At 45.3% G+C, this 25061-nt stretch overlaps 1 protein-coding gene across 1 annotated transcript in view; it reads left to right on the top strand.

Annotated features, from left to right (window-relative positions):
- Positions 1 to 25061, top strand: part of PPP1R13B (protein phosphatase 1 regulatory subunit 13B) — a 99142-nt gene that overhangs the window by 22548 nt on the left and 51533 nt on the right. The window contains exon 2 of the mRNA XM_056113746.1: positions 23289 to 23436. Coding sequence (XP_055969721.1) covers positions 23289 to 23436 — 148 coding nt within the window. The remainder of the gene's footprint in view (positions 1 to 23288; positions 23437 to 25061) is intronic.

Genomic DNA, 25061 nt, shown 5'->3' with positions numbered 1-25061 from the left:
GTTTCAGGCATACAATATTCTAGCACAATCCCACCATCATTGTTACCTTCCTTCTGACCAATATCCCCAGGTTCTCTCCCACCCCCAGACTGTCCCCTTGATAGGCATATATATTAGTATTTTCAAAAAACTTAAAAGGCAAATGGGATTATCAGACAACAAATTAATACAAGTCATGATGATTATATTATTTTAACCTATGTAAGTAAAGAATATTTAATACAGTGTAATACATTATACATTTGTAGGTTTTACTTATTTCGTGTAAACTAAAGTATATTAGCACAGGGGCTGGAGAGAGAGTACAGTGGGTAGGATGCTGACCTTGGATGCAGCCGACCTGGGTTTGACCTCTACCATCCTGTGTGGTTCCCTGAACACTGCCTGAATACAGAGCCAGGAGTGAGCCTTGAGCATTGCCAGGTGTGATCCAATACAAAATAAAGTATATATGCATAGAATTTTTTAAAAAGTTTCATTAATGACAAGGAAGACGTTACATTATGATTACCACAGTGAGGTTCAAGTACAAAATGAAATTTAATGCAATATATTTTAGATGCCCCTTGTTGAAAATTTATTGTTTTGCTTTGAGGGCCACGCCAGGCTGTGCTCAGGGCTTGCTCCTTGCTCTGTGCTCAGGGATTACTCCTGGTGAGGCTTGGGGAACCATATGGGATGCCGGGAATTGAACCCAGGTCAGTTCTGTGCAAGGCAAATGCCTTACCTGCTGTACTATCACTCCGGGACCCTGGAGTTGAAAACTTAGTTATGTAAAGGTTTACTCTGTTATTTTGTTTTTGTTTGGGGGTCACACCTGGCAGTGCTCAGGGGTCACTCCCGGCTCTCCACTCAGGAATTACTCCTGGTGGTGCTTAGCGGACCGTAAGGAATGCAGCAATCAGACCAGATCAGACACCGTCACGAGCCTTAACCGCTGTGCTATCTCTATCTCTTATAAAGGTTTACTTGGATTTGTTAGTGATCTTGGAATGATTCTTGATGAAAAACTGAGTCTTTTTGTTTTCTCTTTAGACCTGATTTTTAAGACTACAAGTTGCCTTGTGGTTCTTATCTGTTGGGTTTATTTTCTTATGGATGAAACTGTCATTTTTCGTGGATGTGATTTTTCCTGGGCGCCTCTACATCCAGGTGGGTAAGGGATAGTCCTGACTAAGGTCTAAGGCTCTACCCTTAGTTTCTTTTTTTATTTAGAGAGGCCATATTTGGTGGGGGTGGGAGGGGGCACACCCAGCCGTGCTCAGGGGCAGCTCCTGGCTTGGTGCTCTGGAATTGCTCCTGGGGGTGCTTGGGGAACCATGTAGTGCCAGGGGTTTAACCGGGCCTCCTGGATGCAGAGCCTGTACTTCAAACCATGTGCTCTCTGAACCAAGTTTGGTTTTTGTTCTCTTTTGGGGCCATACCCAGTAGTGCTCAGGGCTTACTCCTGGCTTTGAGCTCTGGGATCACACCTGGTGGCCTCTGGGGACTGGGGTGCCAGGGATTGAAAATGGGAACAGCTGTGTGAAGGCAAGTGCCTTACCTGCTACATGATCTGTCTTGCCTGGCACATGATTCTTCACTTCAGTTACATCCCAGTTGAATACTTTGGATTGATTTATATGTAACAATGTGGTGTGACCTTGTTTACATTCCTCAGGAGATCACTGACAGTCATGGAACCATCTTAAAATATTGTCAAAGCAGGCTGTGTCTAGGTCTATTCTGTGAGCATCAACCTTTATCATTTTCATTTGGTTGTGTGTTCCTGTGGTAGTGTTATTCACGCTTCTCTAGTGTGACTTGGTTTGTGTGTTTCTGTAAGTCTGTGTCCTGGGGGGTGGGAATGGGCTCGCTCATTTTTTCAGTACCCAGAATTGTTGTCAAATACTTAAATGAAAGGGAGGAAATTAGATGCAGGAGAATATTGCATCTCAGACTTCTTGCCTGGCATTTTACAGATCTTCTCATTTAATGTTAAGTAAACAGCATAACTGTTGAAACAACAAGCGAGGCTAAGAACAGAGACACCTGGTTTCAGTCTGAGATTTGTTACTAATAAGAATTTTTTAACCAGTGACAAATTATTTCCTTCTCTGCACTTCAGCTGTAAAATGGGGGGAAGGATAGTTAGATTAGATTCCGTCTGGCTTTCAGAGTTGGTGTCTCATCTTTACGATACTTAATTTGAAACTCAACCTATCCCGTTTAATTGAACATTTATAGAAATGAGGCAAATGGTCACTTGTAAGTGACCAAAAATACTTTTTCTTTATTTTCTTTTTTCCCAACTTCAGTACTATTAAAAAAAAAAAAGAGGCTCTTAGTATTGTAACCTTAATTTTCAGTTTAAAATGTATTCTTTCTACATTTGATGGGGTGGGGTGGGGGAGAATTCTGAGCAGTGCTCAGGGACCCCCAGGCCACTATGACAGTGCTCAGCCTTCAGGCTGGCCGGCTCAATACTGGGCCTGAGGATGCACAGGTACCACTGGGGTCACGGGCCCATGCAGAGCGTGTGGTCCTAAGCCCTGTGCTATCTCTTTAGCCCCTAAAATGCATTATTTTAATAGGCCTGTGTGTCATCTTAAGGAACTGGTGTTTCATTTTTGTTTTAAAATCGGATCTTCAGCAAGCTGCAGAGATGCCTCTGGAACCCCCGAGTCACCATGCAGTTGGAATTAACTCCAGTTGTATCACTCTATTTAAATTTTTAGAATTCCTGGAGCGTACGCCACAAATGGCTACGTGGCATCTCATACTCCACACCACTGATATATCAGGAGTAGCACACTACATTGAATGGGTAGAAGGCAACAACCTCAATTAAAAAAAAATTTTATGCACAAGGCTCAGCCTGTAACAGCATGTTAGTAACCTCTTATCCAAGGGCTTAATAGCTCCAGGGTGAGATACAACAATCTTCACACACAAGGGAATTTTTGGAATCATTTTTAGTGAATTATTCATAATAAGCAGTACAAAATAAATGATTTAGGACCTGCTATTGAGGTAAGCTTGGGTGGTGATTGGGAAAATTAGAAATAATGGTGGTGGGATTAGAACCTTGGGTGGTGTTAGAATCTTGAGTGTATTAAATGATTATGAACAACTTTATAAAAACAAAATTTATAAAAATGAAATCCGGATCTTTGGACAGGGAGTGTGGTTCAGTGGATATGTGAGATCCTGAGTTCAGTCCACAGCACTGCCCTCACCAACATCCACCACAGGTTCTGAGTGAGAAATTCTGAGTGCTGAGTCAGTAATATATTCACCGTTTAAGCCATGGTAGAGACCAGGGGGCGAAAAGGCTGTTTGAGGGCAGGGAAAGCTGGTAACCTCAAAAAAAAGGTGACCAGGGGCCGGAGCGATAGCAGTGTGGGGAGGGTGTTTTCCTTGCATGTGGCGATGCAGGTTCAATCCCCAGCATCCCATAGGGTCCCCCAAGCATTGCTGGGTGAGACCCAAAAAGCAAGAAAAAAAAAAGGTGACCAGCTACCCGAGCCCCGTCTTGCTCCTTGCTGCTTGGAAATAGGCAGAGCTTCCAGTCTGGCCCCGAGCTGGATCTTCCGGCTGCTGGTCAGAGCTCTGAGTGTCCTGACCCTGCGGGTAAAGTTTGGAATGCTTAAGTTTAAAGTTCAAAGTAAATTTAAAGCTGTAGTTTCTTACGCAGTTAAGTTGGTTCTAGATCTTTTCCCAGTGTCCGGGTCTTTCTCTATTTTACCCCTATGTAACCTGATCCTTTGCTGTTCTGTTTGCACAGTATGGATTCGGCATGTTTTAGTTGAATACTTAGCAAGATTATTGAGAAATATCAAATGATCACTCTGGACTCAAATTACCACCGAAAATGACCTAACTTTAGTGACTATTGAAAAGATGAATTTTGGCGCTGGAGCAATAGTACAGCGGGTGGGAAGTTTTCCTTACACATGGCCAACCCAGGTTCAATCCCCAGCACCCCATATGGTCCCTGGGCCCACCAGAAGTGACCTCCGAGTGCAGTCAAGAATAAGCCTGACCATAGCCAGGTGTGGTCCAGAAACAAAAAAATAATTTTGAGGCCAACTTGTGTTCAGTCTCAACTCGGCTATTCAGCAACAATAAGTTGGACCTGTTTTAGGCTTCTCATTTGGGAAATAATAACTTGTAGTTAAATGCATTTTGGTTGCCCGTAGCAGAAATCAGTTCTTACAGTTTTTTGGTAGGGTGCTGGGGATTGACTCTAGCCTCACCCACTGAGCTGTACCCCCAGCCCTTGCTTCGGGCACCAGAGAAGGGGCTGAATGGCAGAGACAGGAAGAACGGAGTCAGACTCCTCAGGCAGAAAAGGAACGAGGGCCGCTCTGGGCCCCCGCAGTGCGGCCTCCTTGCTGCGGCACTGCTCCTGCTTGCGGTCACCTGTGCCACTCTGCAGTCTGGGCAGAGCCGTCGTAGGCTGCCGGCCTCTGCTGCTTCCGGGCGGCATTCTCCGTGTGTGCTGGCCCCCCTGAGCTGGCTCCAGCAGAGTAGCCAGACCCCGTGACAGCGCGGGCTGCCTGCGCCTTCCTGGGCCGTGTTGAGCAGAGGCCTGTCGCTGGCTTCCCTCTTCTCCCTTCCTCTCGAACTCTTTTCTCCGTGACTTGGGCTCTTACCAGTTGTCCCTTCTGCTTCGGTGCCTTTGCACCTCCTCCCGAGTGTGCTTCAGGCTGCCTTGAGTTCACTCTCTCACCTCTTACGCTTCTTCAAATTGAAGTTGCCGGTCCCGGAGAGGTAGTTCAGTGGCGAAGAACATGCCCCGAGTCGCGAGACCCTGGGTTAGACTCCTGGCGCTCCGACCCCCACCCCTTCTCTAGATTCTTTAAGTTGCTTAGTTCCCGGTCTCCTTCGCCTGCCTTGTTTTCCTCCATGGTATCTTGTCTCCAGCCCCCAGCTTTTTCATACTGTTGTGTACAATTTCATCCCTGTATTCATGGGTCCTAGAGTATTGTATGAAAGATTTGCATTCAAAACCCCGGATACCTAGGAAGTTCTATGATGGTTCTAGGTCTTTTCCCGGCGGCCAGGTCTTTCTTTCTACTTGCATATTGCCCGTTCCTTTGCTGCTTCTCAGCCCACAGTATGGATTCCTGCTCTTGCCCCTGGCGTCACGCGTCTCCAGTGGACCTTGACCTGGCAATCTCTGTACATTTCTCCGTCAGTGTACTACTTCCAGGTCTAGGGCTGGGACGCTGGAACGGCTGTCTTCTTGCTGGGGCTTGCTTCTCTGGAGACGTTCACTGGACCCCTCAAGGGTTGGAGCCTAGTGGCTTCTTGTCCTCTCAGCTTTCCTTGGTTCTCTGGCCGTGGCCACAGTGCGTGGGTGAGAACTTGTGCTGTCTGGCTCTCAGCCTCGGGCAGGAGCTAGGGCAAAAAGAGGAAGTTGCCCGGTGGACTCCCTGTTTCATGTGTCACTTACCTGCCCCCATTATCCATTTTGACAAGCTTTTTGTTGGGCAAGATTTAAAGAGATCTATTAAATTAGCTAGATTACTTGGCAGCCCTCCCCTCTGCCTCCACCATAACGACACTATACGACGTGCCTGTTTATTTTGTCTCTTCCCCAAACAAATCAGAACGCCACAAGGGAGGAACCCTTGTCCTGAGAAACCTGCCGTGTACCACAGAGCTCCATGCTTGGCTCCTGTATGCGGATTTTTATCAGATCTTTTCTGGTGACTGAGCAAACCTCGGGACAGAGGGCAGGTTCAAAAAAAAGGTGAATGCATACATATGGCAAAGCAGGTTCCTTAATAGAAATGTTCTTGCCCTGTAGGCAGTCTGGTTTGTTAAATAGACTCACCTTTGATTTTGTAATGAACCTTTTAATTTTGTTTATGTGTCTTTTAAAGTCACACTTACATGGGACTGGAGAGACCGTACTGCAGGTTGGGCAATCACTTTGCACGTGGCTGACCTGGGTTTTATTCTCAGCACCCCTTTCGGTACTCTGAGCCCCTCCAGGTATGATTCCTGAGTGGAAACTAGAGGGAAGCCCTAAGCACAGCTGTGTGTGGGGCCACCCCCTGACCCCCCAAAAGTCAATGTTCGCAGAATTCGAAAAGAAAAAATTGTAGATCTGTATGTATCCTACTTGGCTGACCCGAGTTCGATTCCTCCGCCCCTCTCGGAGAGCCCGGCAAGCTACCGAGAGTATCTCACCCGCACGGCAGAGCCTGGCAAGCTCCCCGTGATGTATTCGATATGCCAGACACAGTAACAACAAAGTCTCCAATGGAGACATTACTGGGCCCGCTCGAGCAAATCGATGATCAACGGGAGGGCCTTTACTTTACTTTTACTTTATGTATCCTATATCCACCTAGTAATTTTTCTAAGCATAACATTTGAACAAGATATTTAAAGTTGATAACAAAATTTAGACAAATCTTTCACAGCAAGTTTCTGTGTAGAGATTAGTAAATTAATATTTAGTTTTTCATAGTGATTTCTAGATCCTGGTTGCAGTTGTGATTGAACAATGCTAGCACTGAGCTCTCTTCCCTGCACTGCACCTAATTAGTGAAACTTTATCCACCATATCACTCTGCTGTGACAATGGTGGTCTGTTTTGTTTCACTCGGACATCTTATCGTGCTTGATGTCATTAGTGTCTGAATATAGAGTCCACCAGGCCTCAGGGCAGCCATTGACGTATTTTTCCCTTTGTAATTGGCCTAGATAATCTTACTGCGCTGAGACTTAGCTTTCTACACTTCACTTACAAAGATTTTTTTTTTTTTTCGTGAGAGTGGTCTGGGATCGAACCCATGCCTCATACGTATGAGAAGTGCCTTCTTCTGAGCACTTTTTCTTCGTTTTCTGAAGATACCAAAGATTTTAAGAGTGGTCGCTCAGAACATTCTAGCAAATTCCAAGAAGTATCTTCATTTTCAAGAGCTGGCTTATATTTTCAAGTAAAATGGACAGTCATTTGTAAAATATCAGGATGCTATTGTACTTGCTTTTTCTTCATAAATCGTATTCTTACTTTCTATCATCAGAAGGATAGATTTACAATGGTGACATTACATGTACACATGATTACACTGGAGTGTTCTTTGAGACATTTTGCTAATATTTTTTGCTATCTTAAGCTTTGTTACCTACCAGAAATGGATGAATGCTCAACTTTTGGTGTACATGGTTTATATGAAAAACAAACCAAAAAAACAGGATTCGTACAACTACAGGTATTGTTTAAGAAAATACAAGGAATTAATAATGTATTTCATATTGTTTTCATTGAAAAAGGTATTTTTTTCTGATTGCATAGGTTGAATAATTTCTGTAGCTAAGTTTTCCTTATGGGCACCACACCCAGACTTGCTGAAGGAACCAGGGCCACTTGGGCAGTGCTCTGCTCAGTGATGCCCAGGCCTGGGGGTTTGGTGCTCAGAGTACTAGGGAGTGAACTCAGGCATGGCAGGTGCGAGGCATCACTCTCCTACTTGCCCTCTGTCCCCAGCCCTACAGATAAGGGTTTTTTAAAAAAAATATATGGGCATAATTTATATGGCAAAACGTCAGTGTTTTAAAGTGTACAGTTCTGTGGTTTTAATATATTCACAGACTTGTGTAACTGTCACCTATTTAATTTCAGAACATTTCCGTCACCCCAAAAGAAACTTCCTGCCTGTTCACAGTCACCCTCTACTTTCCTTCCCCACTGCCCAGCATACTCTAAGGTCCTCGGTCTCTGTGGATCCGCTATTTCTGAATATCTCATGAAAATGGAATTATGGGACCACTTTCACTTAATACAATGTTCGTCCCTCCCCTTCCTTCCTTTTCCTCCTTCTCCCATTCTTCCTCCTTCTATGGTGGAGTTGAACCCAGGGCTTCATACAAATGGGAGAAGTCCTTTACCACTGAGCTTCATCCCTGGCACATACCATGTTTCTAATGTTTATCTATGTTGTAGCAATTTTGTTTCATTCCTTGATATCCTTCCATTAATGTGATTGCTCACATTTGTCCCTGAGTGTGGCTGTTTCTCTTGGAGGGGCTACTGTTACCAGTGCTGCAGTGCACACTCATGTTCAAGCTTTTGTGTAGACATGTTTAGAACTCTTGGGTCCGGATGTAGTAGGATTTTAAAATTTGTGGAGTACCACTCTCAGTGGTGCTCTAGGAATGATGAGGTTCCAGGGACCAAACCCAAGGGTCCTGCATGCAAAGCATACACTCCCGCCCTTTGAACTATCTTCCTGCTCACAGTAGGTATGCTTTGAAAACATACATGTCAAGGCTGCCTCCGGTCAACCCTGGTTCTGATCCCTGGCACCATACTTGGTCCTTCAGACAGAGCCAACAATAGCCCTGGAACACTGTTGCAAATGGCCCCAAAATACATACAGGAAGTTATTAACTGTTTCAAAGAAAGAAAAATCTTGATTTGAGAATTGTTAGTAAACCTTGTTTAAATTTTGACCAACTTTTAATTTAGAAGAAAAAAAACGAGAATGGTTGTATCATCTGGGCCTGTTATAGCGAGGTGCTTGCCTTGCATGCGTCTGACCCAGGTCTGATCCACTGCACCCTATATGGCCCGTTCCCAAACCCTGTTAGGAATGATCCCCAGTACACAGCCAGGAGCAAGGTTTTTTTTTTCTTCTCTTTCTCTTTATTTCTAAATTGAATCACAGTGAGATACACAGTTACAAAGTTGTTGATGATTGGGTTTCAGTCATACAACGTTCCAGTGTTCCAACACCCAGTGTACTGTTTCCCACCACCTGTGTCCCAGTTTCCTTCCCCCAGGCCCACCCCTGTGGCAGGCACTCTCCCCTCCCCCACTTTGAGGCATTATGGTTTGCAGTCCGGATACCGAGGGGTTTTGTATGTCCATTACCTACAGCACTCCTAGAACTGAGTGTTGAAAGTAGGTCCAGGAGCAGGCCTTGAGCACAGACAGGAGTGGTCCAAACTCCACCCAAAAAATATTTATATAGTTTTAATCAGATAATATTTATAATTTATAATTGGCGGGAGGAGGGAATGTCATGGTTCTTTGTTCCGGTTTCCTTGTGTAATGGTTAACCTTGCATTGTAGGATGTCACCAATTATTCCATAATGGAGAATATATTCTGAGTAGGAAGATGTTAAAATTTTGACTCCCTTCTTTTAGATTTTGATGTGTTCATGAGCTTTGGCACGGACCAGCATTGAATCCTATCCGGGTATATTAGGTCAAGCTGTGGCCAAGTTGTTGGACCTCTGCGGGCTTCCTTCCTTCATCTGTCCAGCGAGGGGCCACATCTCTCGCTGCAATTGAGAGACGCTGATCCCTGAGAGGTGGGGCCGGAGCTGCCTCCCACCCGCTTTGCAGTGGGTTTGCCGAGGGCTGCATGTCTCATGAGCTCCTGAGACTCGTATTTTTCAAAGTGGACCCATGACCCTCACCAAGAAACACATTTTACACACAAACCCACATTCATTTGGGTATGTGGAGTCAGAATTTTAGGTGGCAACACGCCCTTACCATGTATAGTCTACTGTTTTACTTAAATTAATACTTTATTTTTCAGAATACTTTTATGTTTATAGAAAAATAAATATAAAGAGCAAAGTCCCATATAGCTCTTCTCCTGCAGAAACATCTTGTATTGTGTGGTGGTACTCTTAAAATTGGTGAGCTAATTCTGATACATTGTTTTTAACGAAGTGTTTTTGTGCTTTGTTCAAATCTCTGGACTTGGACAAGTGTGTAATGTTATTTATCCACCATATTGGCTTCAGACAAAGTTGTTTCATTACCTTAAAAATAGGGTGTGCTCTGATTATTCATTCTTCCTCCCACAACTGCTGGCACCCACTATTCTTTTACCATCTGTATATTTTTTTCTTTTTTTGTGTGTCAGAACATCTGGATGTGTGTGTGTATATATATATATATATATATATATATATATATATACACATATACATATATATGTAGCCTTTTGGATTTCTGATTCCTCTATGTCTCTTGTGACGTTTGGTAGCTATATCACCTCCACACTGACAGTAATGACACCAACAGTAATGACACAGGTAGATGTAATGGGAAAGCTGAATTTTCTGTTTCCCAGAAATTTGTTTCGTTTTGGAGCCACACCCAGTTCAGGCGCTCCCCCCAGTTCAGTGCTTGAGGGTCATTCCTTGCGGTTTTCAGGGAATCATGCCGAGCCAGGGCATGAAAGCAGGCCTACTGGGCTTTGAGCATCTCTCCAGTCCTGCCACGGTCTTCTAAACAGGCTCCCTCAAAATGCATGTGCTTTTCAATACTGACAGGAGTCCATCAGTGAGGTGATTAGAAATGAGAATGTATGTTTTGTGCCCTGTGGAATAATGTAAAACCAAGTTTTAGTCAATACCAGTTAATGAGAAGGGCTACTTAAATGCTGAAATATTTATGTAGTGATATTAAAGCAAAGAAAAACTGATTTGAGGGCCAGACAGGGTGCTTGCCTTGCATGTAGCTGACTGGGTTTAATCCCTGGCACTGCATATGGTCTCTTGAGCTCTGCCAGGAGTAAGCCTTGAGCACAGCCAGGTGTGGCCCAAAAGCCAAACAAAACAGAACTGATTTGAACTAAGCAATATGATTACTGAGGATCTGATTAAGAAGTCCAATGCAAGTATTTTTATTGAGCTATTTACGGTGCATTACATAAATTTAGAGTATACAAAGTTGATTTGATAAAGTTACATAGGTGCAGTAAGATTACTACTGGAGCGTTGGTGAACACCTCTTATCACTCGTGATTCTTTATTGTGGTAGGAGCCATTGCCACATAATGTTTTAGTAAACTTGAAGTTTATACTATATGACTATGATCACTTTGCTGTGCATAGAGCTATAGAACTTATTTCTGTATGGACATAAGTTTGTACCCTTTAAGATTTTCCCAATTGTTTTGTCTCCTGGTACGTATGAGTCTAGTCTCTGGTTTTGCATTCAGTTAAGACTCCAAGTATAAATGACATCTCACAGCGTTCATTTTCTCTATGTGATTTCTCACTTAGCATAATAACTCACCGATGTTGTTGCAAACTGCACACTTTGGGAGGGCCATGTGGCTTCTCATGTTGCAGTACTTGGGGGACCTGGGACCCTCCCAACAGTTCTCAACCAACTGAACCATTCAGGTTGAATGCTAGGGCCCAAGGATACTTCAGTAATTTGCCTCTGTGGGGTCAGGGAGCACCAGCGCCACTCTTAGAGTACCGGGATCAACCTGATGTACTCAGGTGCCTCCGGGACTACAGCAGGTGATGCTCGGGGGTCCACATGGTGCATGCAAAGCCTGTGCCCTAACCCTAGTACTTTCTCACTAGCCCTGAAACTTGCAAGATTTTCTTCTTATGGTTGAATAAAATTTCGGCATATTCATACAGGCCTGTGTTTTTCAGTGACATTTTCATTAAGAAGGGACTGTATTTACCATGGTGATCCCAGCAGACTGTGCTTGCGTGTGGTATGCTATACTACCAAGGGGTGTGTGATTACACTCTGAGTTTGTACATGGGAAAGGTCACTTAAGGCTGTATTTCTAGAACACAGACCTTGTTAAGTGATGCACAGCTGTAGTCCACCTAGTCCTTATTTTCCATTGACTAATATTTAGCATATTTTCATATCCTTTTCATGAACAAATGAAATATTTGAATGTGTCTTTTTTATGAACAAATATTTGAATGTATCTGTCCTTTCAAAAGAGTTAAATGTACCTCTGCCATCTTATACTTCTTGCTTATTTAGAAAAAATTTTATTACTTTTCAAAGACCACTTTGTTTCTTTTTCAAAATATTACAAATTCTGGTTTTGGAGAGACTACACTGTTGTCCTGTTTCCTTTGGAGTTGCTTCTTTTCTCCAAAATTCACACACCCTGTGGTGCTCCCTTGTGTAAAGAGGAAGGCCCTAGCGGGGCACTCTGTAAGCGCCTGGCTGGACTCCTGTGGCAGGCTTACCAAGAGTGCCTGGGCCTCTCCAGTAAGACTCAGCCAACTGGGCCTTCGGAATGTGGGCCAGGAATGTGATGCTGCTTTGGGGGGGGGGGGGCTGTGAGGCCCACCAGATCCTGCCCAGAGGCTGTCAAGACTACAGCTGGCGAAGTCTGACTGGCGAAGTCTTCTGACTCTGGTGGTGCCTGCAGTAGAACCTGCCAGGTGCAACCCTGTGCTAGCTCCCAGTTCTCACTTCAGTAATTTTTTGAGGGACCTCTAGAGCAGTGGCGGCCTGGATGCCATGCTTAATGACACTCAGGCGATCGGAGCAGAGTGTTCAGTGCTGCTTGGAGGCTTCCGGGGCCGCACTGGGTGTTGCTCAGAGGGTAATACCATGCTGGATATAAACTCAGGGCCTTGCCCATCCAAGGCACTCACCCCATTCCTAAACTCTCTCTCCAGCCTCTCCGTTCAACATTTTAAAAGATATTTTTCTTTCTCTCTGTTGTAAACTGACTTCGCTATAATACTGAGCCATCTCATTTTATGGGAATCTTGAAGGTGAAAATATAAGCATCTTCATGACTCAACTGACTGTACAGAAAGTTATATCCAGTTGGGGGCCTTTTCATTTGCCTACTCTGCAGGACTCTGCTCGAGGTACTTGTGTGACTGTTTGGTTTTGGTTTGGTTTTGGTTTTGGAGCCATATCCAGCAGTGCTCAGGGATTACTTCTGACTCTTCACCCAGAGGTTACTCCTGATGGTGCCCAGGGAACCGTATGGGATGCCGGGGAATGGAGGGGAATGGAAAACTGGGGTTGGGGCATTGAACCTGGGTTGGTCTTGTGCAAGGCAGGCGCTGCACCCCACCTGCTGTACTATCTCTCTCTCTCTCTCCAGCCCCAGCCCCAGGCACGTGTGATACAGCTGTGAGCCAATGCCAATTCCTGCTCTTCAGACGAGCAAAAATCTAACACTGTGCAGGTGTTGGGGAGTACTCAGAGGAAAGTAATACAGCATGGTGCAGGTGGAGTCCCAGGAAAGTGCTCACCAGCTGCCAGGGAACTCTCCATGCGAAGACCGGGGCAGGGATGACTTCTGCTGCAAGAACAGCAAATGCCAGGTGGAGCTGAGGAATGAAGGGCAGACCATGGGGGATAAGGTTAGGGCAGTGTGTGTGCCGTGTAGCTCACTGCAGCGTGGTCGACGGGATTTATCCCAAGGAGTAGGAAACCCTGCGTGATGCTGAGTGAAGTATCTGAAGGACACGAGTGAGAGACCAGTTTGGCTTTTCTTATGGATATCCAGTTTGAGAGGTGGTGGCGGTCGGGCCAGGGCAGTACCAGGGGCGTGAGGGTCAGACTACGCCTTCTGTTCCTCCTGGCTCTGCACTCAGGAATTACCCCTGGCGGTGCTCAGGGGACCATATAGGATGCTGGGAATCGAACCTGGGTCGGCCGCATGCAGGGCAAACGCCCTTCCCGCTGTGCTATCACTCCAGCCCCAAATATGGTATCTTTTTAATTATTTTATTTCTCAATTATTTTACTATCCCTTGAGGTCTTTTTCCTCTAGAAAATAATTTGTTTCCTCTTAAACTTATGGCTATTGTGGTTAATGTGGCTATGAGACTGTATGTGTGTGTATGTGTGGGTATTTCTAAGGTAAAGGTAGACTCATGTTTTACGTATAAAGAAACTTCTGAGTAGTTTTTCAAAATGATAAAATAGTAACATTTTATATTTTCACCACCAGTGTCTTAGAGTTTCGGTTTTTCTATATCCTTGTCCGTGTTTGTTATTGTGTGTTTTGATGACAGGATAATTTCTTTTTTGTTTCGTTAGAGCTAGTTTTTCCTGCTTTATTGGTATACTTGGCATAACATCTTATAATTTTATTATATACAGAGTGATGAGTTGATGGTACATTATTTATTGATAGTTTCTATTTTTTCATTACTTACATGTCCTTAATTTTGGCTTTGCTTTGATAATATAACCATGTTGGTAACTGAATGAAGAGATCTCAAGATAACAAATCCAAGGCTAGAGTTGTCTTGCTGGCAGGAAGAAAAAGTGTTTTTGAAAAACAGTCTGATGGATTTGCGACTCCATGGATGGAATTGGAGCCAGAAGAGGGCAGACCCAGAGCGACTGCTCTCTGTGGGACATATGAGAAGCATAGTGAGAAATTACAAGTGGCTCAAAGCAACAGAATCTGAACCCATCTACAGAGTTGAGCTTGGCGTGATGGGGAGATAGGACGGAAGGGGGTTCTGGGGGTGCCTTAAATAATGATAAAAAGCAGTGCTCTCATGGGGGAGTGGAGGGCGGGGTATGTTGTTAGAATGTTGTATGTATGAAACTATCATTGATGGTGGTGCACACTATGGTGACTAAAATTTGAAAAAAAAACCAACTATTTGATGAGACTGGAAAGATAGTATAGCAGGTAGGGGGCTTGCTTTACAGTCTTCCAGTCCAGGTTCAGTCCCTGGCATTGTCCTTGGTCCCCTGAGCACCTCCAGGAGTGATCCCATAGCCAAGGGGATGCCCTAAGTACTACCTGGTGTGACTCAAAAAGAAGAAAAAGAAGATACTATTTTATTTCTCTGGACCAAAACCATTTTTCAGAAACTGTTAGTGCTTGCAGATTCTGAATTTTTCCTTATGTAGTTTAGGATTCTTGTAACTAAAGGTAAGTGCCTCCTTAAGATGTCCCAGAGATGGGGCTGGAGCAGTTGTACAGTGGGTAGGGCGCTTGCCACGCACATGGCCAGCCCAGGTTCAAGAAGGAAGGAAAGGAGGGAGAAGAAAGAAGAAAGACATAGCTGTGTAGTGCCTGCCGCTGCCCTGCCACTGTCCCCGTTTACCTAGCACCACTTATGTCTGTCATCTACGTCTGTCATCTTTGTACTAAGACCCTGAGTTAGAGAACACAAGTCTTGTCCTCACTGGCCTTGTATTTTTGTCTGGGTGGTTTAAAATTTTAAAACAAGGAAAAATATGTGTAGCTCAGACACTTAGATGATTTCAGGGTCAGGCAGTCGGTCATGGGGTATCCATTGTGCTCCAAACACTGTTCCGGTGGGCGAGGTAAGGGAGGAAGCTTGATGGGTTACCGTGAGAGCGCTGTTCCACGACCCGAGAGCCCCCGTCTGCCGGGGGAGAGCAGAGACGCTCCGGTGTCAGGAGATACTGGTCAGAGTAGAATGTCTAGCTTTAGTAGGTGATGGGGAAGGATGAACAGGACAGCAGGGCCTGTCAGCATGACATTTTGGGGCAGAGGAAACAGCTGTTGTTTGGTGTGGTGCCAGGAATCAAAGCAGGCCAGGCGTGTGCTCGACCCCTGAGCCGGGGCTCCTGCCCCACGGGCACGCAGAGACCTTGGAACACCCTGACCACGTCTGTTTCAGCACATAAGGTCTTTGCATATTTTCCTGACTGGTTCATTGCAACTTTTATTTTCAACAAGTCTTTCTAAGGAGGAAGAATATTCTTTAGTTCTGTCAGACCTACTGGATTTCATCTCAGTTTTATTAATATCATAAAGGAAAAAAACACTGCCATGAGGTTGTGATGTGCACTCAATTATAATACTATGGTTTCAGAGGTGCTAAAGTATAAAACAGTGCTTCTCGAATCAGTACAAGCTGGTATTTGTGTTGAAGATTCTTCTTGTTCTTCTCCTCCTCCTCCTTTCTTCTCCTCCTCCTTTCTTCTCCTCCTCCTCTTTTCTTCTCCTCCTCCTCCTTTCTTCTCCTTCTTCTTCCTTCCACACTGAGCAAAGTTCAGCTTGGCAGGAGGAGGCACTGGGGGAGCTAGTTCTTTTTTAAAACTCAAAGTCTTTTAAAATAATATTATCAGTCACATAACTTTTCAGCTTTAATTTTCATTTATTCTTTAGGGAAGTATTTGCCATACAATTTCATGCCCGAAAGCTTTTAAATCTTTCATGACAATAATAAGATTTGTGTTGATTGAATAATAAGGAATAGGGTAAATGAATTTTGCTAACATTAGGAAAGATAGATTTTGCTAAAGACTATAAAATAGAACTTAAAAATTAGTGTTCCAGGGCCAGAGCGATAGTACAGCAGGTAGGGTGTTTGCCTTGCAAGTAGCCAACCCAGGTTCAGTTCCCGGCACCCCCAGTGGTTCCCCAGGCCTGCCAGGAGCACTCCCTGAGTGTAGAACCAAGAGGAAGCTGTGAGCTCCAAAATAAACCGATATTAAAGTTCAGGGGTCAGAGAAATAGTACAGCAGGTAGAGCACTTGCTTTGCAGGAGACTGATTTGGTTTAATCCCCAGCAACCTGTATGGTCCCCCAAACTTACGAGGAGTAAAGCCTGAGCACTGCTGGGTATGACCCTCCCAAAAAATACACACACACACACACACACACACACACACACACAAACACACACATTCATTGACAATGGGAAAGTTATCTGGGAATTCTTAGGTTTCAAAAATCAATGTTCAGCATCAGAGAGATGGGTTTGGGCATTTGCCTCGCACATGGCCTGCCCTGGTCCAGTCTTCAACCCTCTTTAAGTCCCCCTGAGTCTCACCGGGAGTAAGACTTGAACAGTGCTGGATATGGCCCCAACTCTCCCTAAATTAATAATAAATGTTTACCGTATTACATAAACTGTAAAAAAAAATAAAAATACATAGATGTTCACAGTGAGGGAGGATCTTTGACGTTTTAGTGGTGATGGTGCAGTACCTGTATTCTAAGACACAGACATGAATGTTGCTGTAACTGTGTTACCTTAGATACAGTACGAACATAATAGATACTCTGTGTCAGCTGTCTTTTTGCTTTCTCTTATCTGACTGAACTTTTTATAATCTGAAAGTCTTCGTAACTCAGTGTCCATACATAGTATCAGGTCTCAGGGAGTAGGCAAGGCTCACAAGATTCTCTATGTCCAGGGCGAAAGTGAGCAGTCCGGTCACTGGTTCTGTTGGAGTCCCGGGCTTCAGAAGGGCTTGTGGAGCACACGAGGGAGAAGCAAAGAGAATAGAAATAGACCGAGATCTGCTGGTTATCAGTGAACTTGCAAGGGAAGGTCGTAAATAGAAGAAGAAAGTATTTTCAGGGACCTGAAAGATAGTTAGGTAGGGACTTTGCTTTGCGCCACTTAGGGTTCTCCAGGCCTCACCAGGGCGATCCCTAAACACGGAGCCAAGAATACGCCCTGAGCTCGGCTGGCGTGGAAAATGATTTGGGTTGCATAGACTATCACACAGGGAAATACTTAACTATTCGGAGTGTAAAATAAATGCATAAACAAGAATAGAATATATCCAAGTACTGGTGAAGCAGCATTTAAGGCTCCTCTGTTCTGTACTTGTCTGCACTGGATCAGGAAGTAGGTAACTCTCCTCTGAGTTTGGTAGATACAAGGATATTTATTTCAGTATATAAAGGGAGTTGGCTCCCAGCAGAGTCACTGAGTACCGGGCGAACTAGGTCAGACAGCTCAGTGCTAGGGCCCCGCGGTGTGTGGGGGGCCGTGCAGTGCTAGGGATTGAATTTGGGGCCTTGTATATGAATTTGGGGTCTTACAGATGAGAAATCCCGGCCCCAAGACCCCATTTTCAAAATAACCTTATGTGGTTTAGTGAGTAGAAATAAACTTGTTCAGCTCATTACAAAGTAGAAATGTGGTTTTGACATTCAAGGGGAATTGAAGGAAAATGCTTTGGTGCGGGGCAGTGAAACAGTTCTATTTGGGAACTGTGAGACAGAGAGCCCTGTGAAGAAGCCACGTACCCCAAGTTCAGATAAAGATACACTGGACATACTTTCTTAGATTTCGTGCCTGTTTTTTCAGTTCTGGGTATGGTGGAGCTTTATATTTTGTCATCATAGAGCCTCACCCAAGTGAACTGCCCTGAGGGGCGGGGTGAGGGGAGAGTGGGTGCTGTGATGTAATAAAATATTTTTACAGGAGTCATTGGAAGGACCGTGGCGCCTGCATGGTTCTGAGCTGTGGTGAGGGGCGGTTTGCAGACTGGCGGGTGTGAGCTGTGTGGAAGATGGGTAGAGTCTGCAGTGAACAGCGCACAGAGGGACGGTCTGGGGAGAGCTCGCCCGGAGCTTGGGGAGCCGGGTGCCGTGTGTGCGAGACTAGGCTGGGAAGCCCGGGAAGGTTCTGAGCAGTACACAGTTTATCCTGCAAGCCAGACTTTCTCAAGGGGTTCTGTGGAAATCCAAGTGTCACCAAATTCTCTTGGGTGGTAGAAAAAAGAAACACGTGAGCATTACAGCAGTAGACGCACTGCTCTTAAACTTGTTTCCTGTTTATGGCCCAGACAGTGTTGTGGGGAGGGCGGCTGGAGCAGTGTGGCGCTCCTGAACAGTTTCAGCAGGGAGTGACTTCACTTCATTTTCTTTTCTGTTGAGTTGTTCGGATCTGAGGCCATCCTGCTGCGCCGGGGACTGCTCCTGGCTCTTTGCTCAGGATTGACTCCAGAGGTCTTCCAGGGACCCTGTGGTGGCCAGATTGAACCCAGGGCCGCACGCTTGGAAGGCAGGTGCTCTGCCACTGAGCTACATTCCCAGCCCAACCTCATTTAGAGCGTGAACTCTTGGCATTGGAAATGGTATATGCACTCGTCCCCTGCCTGCCATCATGCCAGCAGAGAAGGCCCAGCACCATGTCGCCAAAGGAACACGGTTCCGCCGAATCCTCCCTGGTGGACTGGTCTGGGTCGAGAACCCTGGGGCCTTCTTGGAATGGGGTGAAGACGTCCCTTCCTGCCTGGAGGCCCAGCAGCCACAGCCAGCACCCTCTGGCGTAGAGGCCCTGCTCCGCGACGGAGCTGTTAAACTCCACGTCACCAAATTGCTCCAGATCCAGAGGCCCTGACTGCGCGGCCACCTCACTCCAGGTTTCCACCTGCTGGGAAAGCTGCGCAGAGACCACCCAGCTCAGCGAGGCTCAGACCAGCCCACACAGATCCTCAGGCTTCAGTAACATCAACGCGAGATAGAACAGTTGTCACAGATTGGCTCATTGATCTGTTTTTGATAATTCCATGGTTGTAACAAACAATATGAAATAAATTTATTTGTGCCTGCAAGGGGGCAGACTAGGGTAGTGGATGAGAAATTGCGGACATTGGTGGAGGAATGGGCACACTGGTGGTGGGCTGATATCGGTACATTTAATACCTGGAACAGCTGTTAGGAACGACTTGGCAAATCCCCTGTCCCTGTCCTCCCGTTGTTCATCAGTTTGCTTGAACAGGCCCAGTAACGTCTCCATTGTGACACTTGTTACTATGTTTGTCATATTGAGTACATCACGGGTAGCTTGCCAGGCTTTGCCGTGCGGGCGAGATACTCTCGGTAGCTTGCCGGGCTCTCTGAGAGGGGCGGAGGAGTTGAACCCGGGTCGGCCACGTGCAAGGCAAATGCCCTGCCTGCTGTGCTATCGTTCTAACCCATTGTGAGACAAATCCACGGTATTATAATAAAGTGTTTTAAAAAGAAATAGTATAAGGGATAAGGTGCATGCCTTGACAGTGCCCCGTCACCCTGTATGCATTGCCTGACATCGGCCTGCAGGCCTCAGAGCTACACTGGGTGTGGCCTGAAGGCACTCCTGGCACTGCAGGGCTCAAGCAGCAACACATTAATATTGAATCAGGAATCCCGGGGAGTGGCCCCCAGGCACCCTGAGCACTGTTTGGAACTCCTTGCCCCCGGCCACCAAAAAATGTGAAAGAATCTCTGTGGAGTGGAGTGTGTTGGAGTGAGGAGAAATTGGTGGTGAGAAAGTCAGTTCAGACAGAACTGTCTTGGTTACATAAAACCTGGCCACCCATTTCAAATGCTTACCCCCCAGATCGATCATTTAGGCCCAGGGGCTAGTCAGGGAGTTAGGGTGCGTGCTTTGCGTGTTGCCGACCCTGCTTTGATTCCCAGCCTCGCCTGGTCCCTTGAGCTTCTCCAGGTGCACCCAGAGTTAGAAGCACCACCTCCCCCAACCTTTTCGCTGCACCCAGGTTCAGTCATCTGAGTTGTTCGGAAGGACTTTCAGACCACCAGAGCAGCACTTGGGGGCGACCAAAAGAACGAAAACAGAATTTAGGGCACTTGAAGGGACAAAGGATATTTGGGGGCTGGAGAGGTATAACACTATAGACAAGGCATTTGCCTTGTAGGTGCCTGACCTGGCTTTGATCCCCAGTGCCCTGAGTCCCACCAGGAATGACCCCTGAACCCAGAGCCAGGAATAAGCCTGGAGCACTGCTGGGTGTGTCCTAACTCCCCCCCCCCCACACACACACACAAACAGACCTCTCTGTGTGTATGCGTGCGTAGATAGATTGGTTTGTGGGCCACATCTGGCAGTGCTCAGGGCTTACTAGTGGTGGGCCCCAAAGCAGATACTCCTGGCGGGGCTCAGGGCACTATATGGGGTGCCGGGGTTCAAACGTGGGTTGACCATTGTGCCAGGCAAACACTCTACCTGTTGCACCATCTCTCCAGCTTCTTCACTAGTTTTTAATTTTTTGTTTTGGTTTGGCGCCACACTCGATAGTGCTCAGGGTTTATTCTTGGCTTTGTGCTCAGGGATCACCCTGGCAGGCTTGGGGAAATATATGGGGTGCAAGGGATCGAACCCGGGTCATTATGTGCTAAGCAAACACCCTGCCTGCTGTACTGTTGCTCTGGCTCCCCCATCAAATATTTTAACATAAACTAAAAACTTAGATGGCAACAAAAATTTCAAGTAAGAATTTTTTATTTATTTTTATTTATCTTTGTCTTTTTGGGTCACAATCGGAGATATTCAGTGGTTAACTCCTGGCTCTGCACTCAGAAATTACTCCTGGCAATGCTCGGGGGACCACATGGGATGCTGGGGATTGAACCCAGGTCAACCTCATGCAAGGTCCAGTCCCTCAAATAAGAATTTTTAAGTGTAAATTTTCTGACTTTGATCAATGAATTTTTTTTTTTGCCTTTTGGGGTCACACCCGGCGATGCACAGGGGTTACTCCTGGCTCTGCACTCAGGAATTACCCCTGGCAGTACTCAGGGGACCATATGGGATGCTGGAATCAAACCCGGGTCGGCCGTGTGCAAGGCAAACGCCCTACCTGCTGTGCTATCACTCCAGCCCTAAATATTTTATAATTCTGAAAGTCTTTGATTTAGAGACTAGAGAGATAATACAGCAGATAGGGCACTTGCCTTGCATATGGCCAACCCAAGTTTAATACCTTATATCACATTCCATATGTCCCCTGAGAACTACCAAGAGTAATTTCTGAGTGCAGCGCCTGAAGTGACCCCTGAGCGTTGCTGGGTGTGGCCCAAATTCTTCTCCTTCCCCACCCCAAAATAAAAGAAAATTTTGAGTTAATTTGTAATTTGAGTTGTTTAGTTCCATTAAATATGATCTCTTCAGATCTTAGATCAAGGTAGTTAGGATGGTCGGAGAGATAGTACAGAACTTGCCTTGCAGGTGGCTGACTCGGGTTCAATCCCCAGTTCCCCATAAGGTCTTGGAGCACCTCCAGGAGTGGTCTTGGAGTGCAGAGCCAGGATTTTCTGCAATCTTGGGTATGGACTCAGATCCAGAATCTACAAAAAGTACCCAAAAAGGTAATAAGTAGAATTTTTTTAAGTTAGTAGAATTTTTTGGGGGGGTCACACCCAGCGATGCTCAGGGGATACTTCTGGGTCTGTACTCAGGTATTACTCCTGGCAGTGCTCGGGGGACCATATGGGATGCTGGGAATCGAACCCGGGTCGGCCACGTGCAGGGCAAATGCCCTACCCACTGTGCTCTCGCTCCAGCCCCCTAAGTTAGTAGAATTACAAAAAAAAAACTACAGTTGGGGCGGGCTAGTATTGAGGATAAGGCACTTCGCAGGGACAACTCTGGATCTCCGGCACCACCTGGTGTGACCCTGAGCACTAAATTAGGAGTCACCCCTGAGTTCTGCTGGGTGTACACTCCTGTTACCTTCCTTCCCCCGCAAAAAATAAAGACTGAATAATGCTGGACAATTTGTTAAATTTTTGCAAAGTATAATGCATTTTTATGTTTAAGAGACATTTGTATTTTCTTATACTGCAGTACTCATTTTCTTGGGTAGTATTACAAAATAAATTAGCTTTTTGGACTTTTTATTAAATTTTTAGGACCGCTTGATATATTGATCCCTAGTAATAGCCTTTTATTATAATATGAATTGCAAATATTTCACCTATTTGTTTTAAATTTGTAAAATTTTGTAACTCTTAATTAGAGTTGGAAAATGCTTCTGTACTTCAGGATTATAAAAAGGAACTTAACCCAGTTTTAATTTCGGAATTTTATACATTTAGATTTATATTTATAGGCTTAGCCTGTAACATGTTAGTAATCTATTCTACAAGGATTTAATGCATGGTGAGATGCAACAATACTCACACACTTTCTTCTAAAATATTTTTGGATCATCTTTAGTGAATAATAACAAGCAATATGAAATGAATTATTCGGGGCCTGCTGTAGGGACAGGCTTGAGGGGTAGTTGGGAAAATTGGAAATAATGGTGGTAGGAAGGTGCAGTGGTGATGGGGATGGTGTTGGAATATTAAATGGAATAAATCATGAACAACTTTATAAAAGTAAATATTTTTAAAAGATTTATATTTAAGTATTTGCTCTGGTGGCAACTCACACTTGGATATGATGTACAGTCTGTATGCAGTTTGATTGTTTTTTCTGTCTAGTTGGGCATTTTGATTCCTCCAACCTTGTTCATTGGCTAGTCTTTTCTCTCAGTTTTGAGTTACCTCCTCTGTTGTTTGCTGTTTTCTGTTCGGGACATCAGAATTTGTCCCGTTGAACATCTAGTGCCATGTTGTTTTGAGGTTTTATACTATCTTGTAGTGTTCTTTCCTAATAGAATTTCCTCCAGGAAAGACTTTTTCTTTTTCTTTTCTAATAGTCTTTCCTCCAGGAAAGACTCCAGAAATAGTTTTTCCGAATTTTCCTGTCTTATCATACATCTATTTTTTCTGCCTATCCTTCAGAGTAAGCTTATCTAGTTCTAAAAATTAATATTTTTTTTCTGTTGGGGGGACCCATACCCTGCCATGCTCAGTGGTTACTCCTGGCAATTACTCCTGGTGGTGTTTGGGGAACCATAAGGGATGTCTGCCCACTGTACTATTGCTCCAGCCTCTGAAAATTAATCTTGTAGGTATTTTGGCCACAGGTGAAGGAATGGGGAGGTGAAATCAGCACTTTAAATATGCAGATCAGTCTTTTTTTGGTCATGACCCTATTCGAAACTTCTCTTTTACAGATGATTTTAACCGTGTTCTTGAGCAACAATGAGCAGATTTTAACGGAAGTTCCTATAACACCAGAAACAACATGTCGAGATGTTGTGGAATTCTGCAAGGAACCTGGAGAAGGCGGTTGCCATTTAGCGGAAGTGTGGAGGGGAAATGGTAAGTATTCGGCTCTGTTGCTCTTTCCAAGTGCGTACAGTTGCATGTTTACCAAATGCAAAGTGGTGATTCTGGGCCTTAATTAGCTCTGCAGTGAGGATTGAGTAATTAAAAGTTACATTACACAAGAACAGGATTTTATCAATGCTCTTTGTAGAATGTGGCGTGTTATGTCAATTGACCCTTACTGTAGCCATCTGAAATAATGATTCCTGCTGTTAAATCTATCATCATTAACAAGTTGAGGATTTTCCATCCTCAGACATTACTGTATTTTGTTTGATATGTGTTATGCGATACCTCTTTTCCACCTTTCTGATAACTTCATGAAGACAGAAACATGATCGTGCTTTTCTATGTACAAAACCCTTACATATCAGGCCATACATAGAATATATATTGTAGCACTGTCCTCCTGTTGTTCATCAATTTGCTCAAGCGGGCCCAGTAACATCTCCATCGTGAGACTTGTTGTTACTGTGTTTGGCACATTGAATATGTCACGGGTAGCTTGCCAGGCTTTGCCGTGCTGGCAAGATACTCTCGGTAGCTTGCTGGGCTCTCGAGAGGGGCAGAGGAAATAAAATACTATTTCTTACATTGTAGGACTTTCTTAACTAGCTGGGCAGAGAGATCAATGTCAGTAATAGAAGTGTGTATGATATGACTGAATATAGGTAATTTTGCAAAAGAACATTTGGACTGTAAAGGAAGGGTTGAATTTTGATAGGCTCAGAGAGGGTATCTAAACAGGGGTGCAGGGTGGAGCCGGGCTTGCCGGGAGCCTGCAGTGTCTGCATCTGTGCAGGAAGGGCGGAGAGAAGAGACCGGCCACCTGGAGCACATACCGCAGCTTGGCCATAGATGGGCCCACAGGGAAGAGTCTGAGGGCACTCGGGGTGATCAGTCGTACACCTTAGTTTTAAAAATGCCAGTCTCTTTATGTGAGTGCATCAGTTGGTGTCACCTTATCCCAAAGTCCATCTGAGGCCACCGCCACAATTCCACCTCAGCAGCACTGAGAACTCACCTCTTGGGGCACAGACTTCACAGAAGTGGTGCTTGCCATGCCGTGCAACCCTGACCGTCTGCTTGGTTAACTGTTTCTCCTTCGTACCTCTTACCCTCCTTGGCTCAGCTCGCAGAGTACTCAGCATCCCTGTTGATGCTCCAGTGCGCTCCTACTGTTTACGCAGATACACTAGAGTAGCTTCATATCCCCTCGCGGGACTGGAATCTGGCACGGCGAACCCGGTCTAGTCGCCTGCCCTCCTGTCCCAGTGCCAGCCCAGTGCTCAGGATTGGCCCTTGACAAACACTTACACCACTGTGGAAAGTAGGGCAGCCGAGCGCGTCTTGCAGAGACTTTCGAGTACGAGATTTAAATGCGGGGGAAAGGCACTAAAATAGCCTTTCAGCATCTTTCTAAGCATTCCTGGCAGTGCTCGGGCTCCGACTGGGCTTGGCCACGTGCAGGTGACCGTCTTCTCCCTCACACGTTGCCCTCTGGGTCTGGGTCCGAATCTCCTCTTAGAAGACAGCAGTTCAGACTCGTCTTACCTCTTACCGAGTCTGTCTCCAAAGAAGATCACATTCTGAGGAACTAGGACTTAGGACTTGGTAGC

The sequence above is a fragment of the Sorex fumeus genome, unplaced genomic scaffold (assembly GCF_029834395.1).
Source record: "Sorex fumeus unplaced genomic scaffold, SorFum_2.1 ptg000022l, whole genome shotgun sequence".
Classification (NCBI taxonomy): Eukaryota; Metazoa; Chordata; class Mammalia; order Eulipotyphla; family Soricidae; genus Sorex; species Sorex fumeus.
The sequence above is the reverse complement of the archived record's forward strand: the minus strand, read 5'-3'. Positions and strand labels throughout refer to the sequence as shown.